General features: G+C 48.4%; 1 protein-coding gene across 1 annotated transcript in view; it reads left to right on the top strand.

Annotated features, from left to right (window-relative positions):
- Positions 1-269: 269 nt before the first annotated feature.
- The window catches only part of LOC119592433 (Y+L amino acid transporter 2-like), a gene marked incomplete at both ends in the record, with an annotated part of 10,470 nt that continues 9,616 nt past the window's right edge, over positions 270-1,123 (top strand). The window contains 1 exon segment of the mRNA XM_037941257.1: positions 270-1,033. Coding sequence (XP_037797185.1) covers positions 352-1,033 — 682 coding nt within the window.

Genomic DNA, 1,123 nt, shown 5'->3' with positions numbered 1-1,123 from the left:
CCTAACTGTCGATCCATATACCTATATAAGCGTATATCATGTAACACAGTACTTCAGATCCTCCCGAATGTGGGTCCCGGCATCCTACGCCCGCCAGCCATGCCATAGGAATCACTTTCTCTCTCAAGCCTCGAAGTTCCACTTTGCAACATTCATTAAATGCACTTCAGCTGTTTCAGTGATAAGTGACTGCATCTCGTGCCAAGTGTTTCGAAGTGTTTCTAGCGGGCACTTATAATCTTCATAAACTGGTAGGATTTAGGATTTAGGATTTGTATTGTCCATTTTCCACGAACCTCTCTGATTCCTACTGCAGTTGGGTCCTTGATAAGCTTCCTTTGATACGAAGATATGGAGAGAAAGGGGGAGACAGAAAAATCGAGTGATTCTGAAAAGGAAATGAAAAGCGACGAAGGAGATAAACCAAAAGGCGGGAAGGAATGTAAGGATGAAAATGAGAGGGGAAGCAACGAGAGAGTTTCAGGGAGAGATAACGAAGTGAAGACATATGAAATAGACGGAGGATCTGACCTAAATGAATCACGTTCGGACGCTGGAATCAAGCATCAGAATGGCTGCGACGAACCTACGAAAACGCACAAGGAGCTTCGCACCACAGCCGAAGAGGAAAATCCCCAGGCCGTGCGAAGACCCCCGCGCAGGAAGGATAAAGAGAGAATCCAGGAAGCAAAGATTCCACCGAACAACAGCGAAACCGAAGCCAAGAATAGGAAAGAGAAGGAAGCTCAAGCCGTGGCCACCTCGAACGACGCTCCCAGCTTGCCCGACTCATCCGAAACCTCATCGAAGCAACGGCACGAGTCGGAGAAGAATGCCTCCGGAATCAAACTCAAAAGAGAGCTCGGCCTGCTGGACTGCGTAGGCTTCCTCGTGGGCAACATGATAGGCTCAGGGATCTTCGTGTCGCCCCGGGGAGTCCTCAGATACTCGGGGAGCGTAGGAATGTCTCTTATCATCTGGGTCGCCTCTGGTTTCGCCTCCATGGTCAGCGCACTTTGCTACGCCGAACTGGGTGAGTTGGCGCCCGAAAGGCACACATTTTCAAAAATCTGCACAATTTTAATCGTCTTTTCTTATTAGCATTTTTAAATTAGGTGTGGTG

The sequence above is a fragment of the Penaeus monodon genome, chromosome 30, assembly GCF_015228065.2.
Source record: "Penaeus monodon isolate SGIC_2016 chromosome 30, NSTDA_Pmon_1, whole genome shotgun sequence".
Classification (NCBI taxonomy): domain Eukaryota; kingdom Metazoa; phylum Arthropoda; class Malacostraca; order Decapoda; family Penaeidae; genus Penaeus; species Penaeus monodon.
The sequence above is the reverse complement of the archived record's forward strand: the minus strand, read 5'-3'. Positions and strand labels throughout refer to the sequence as shown.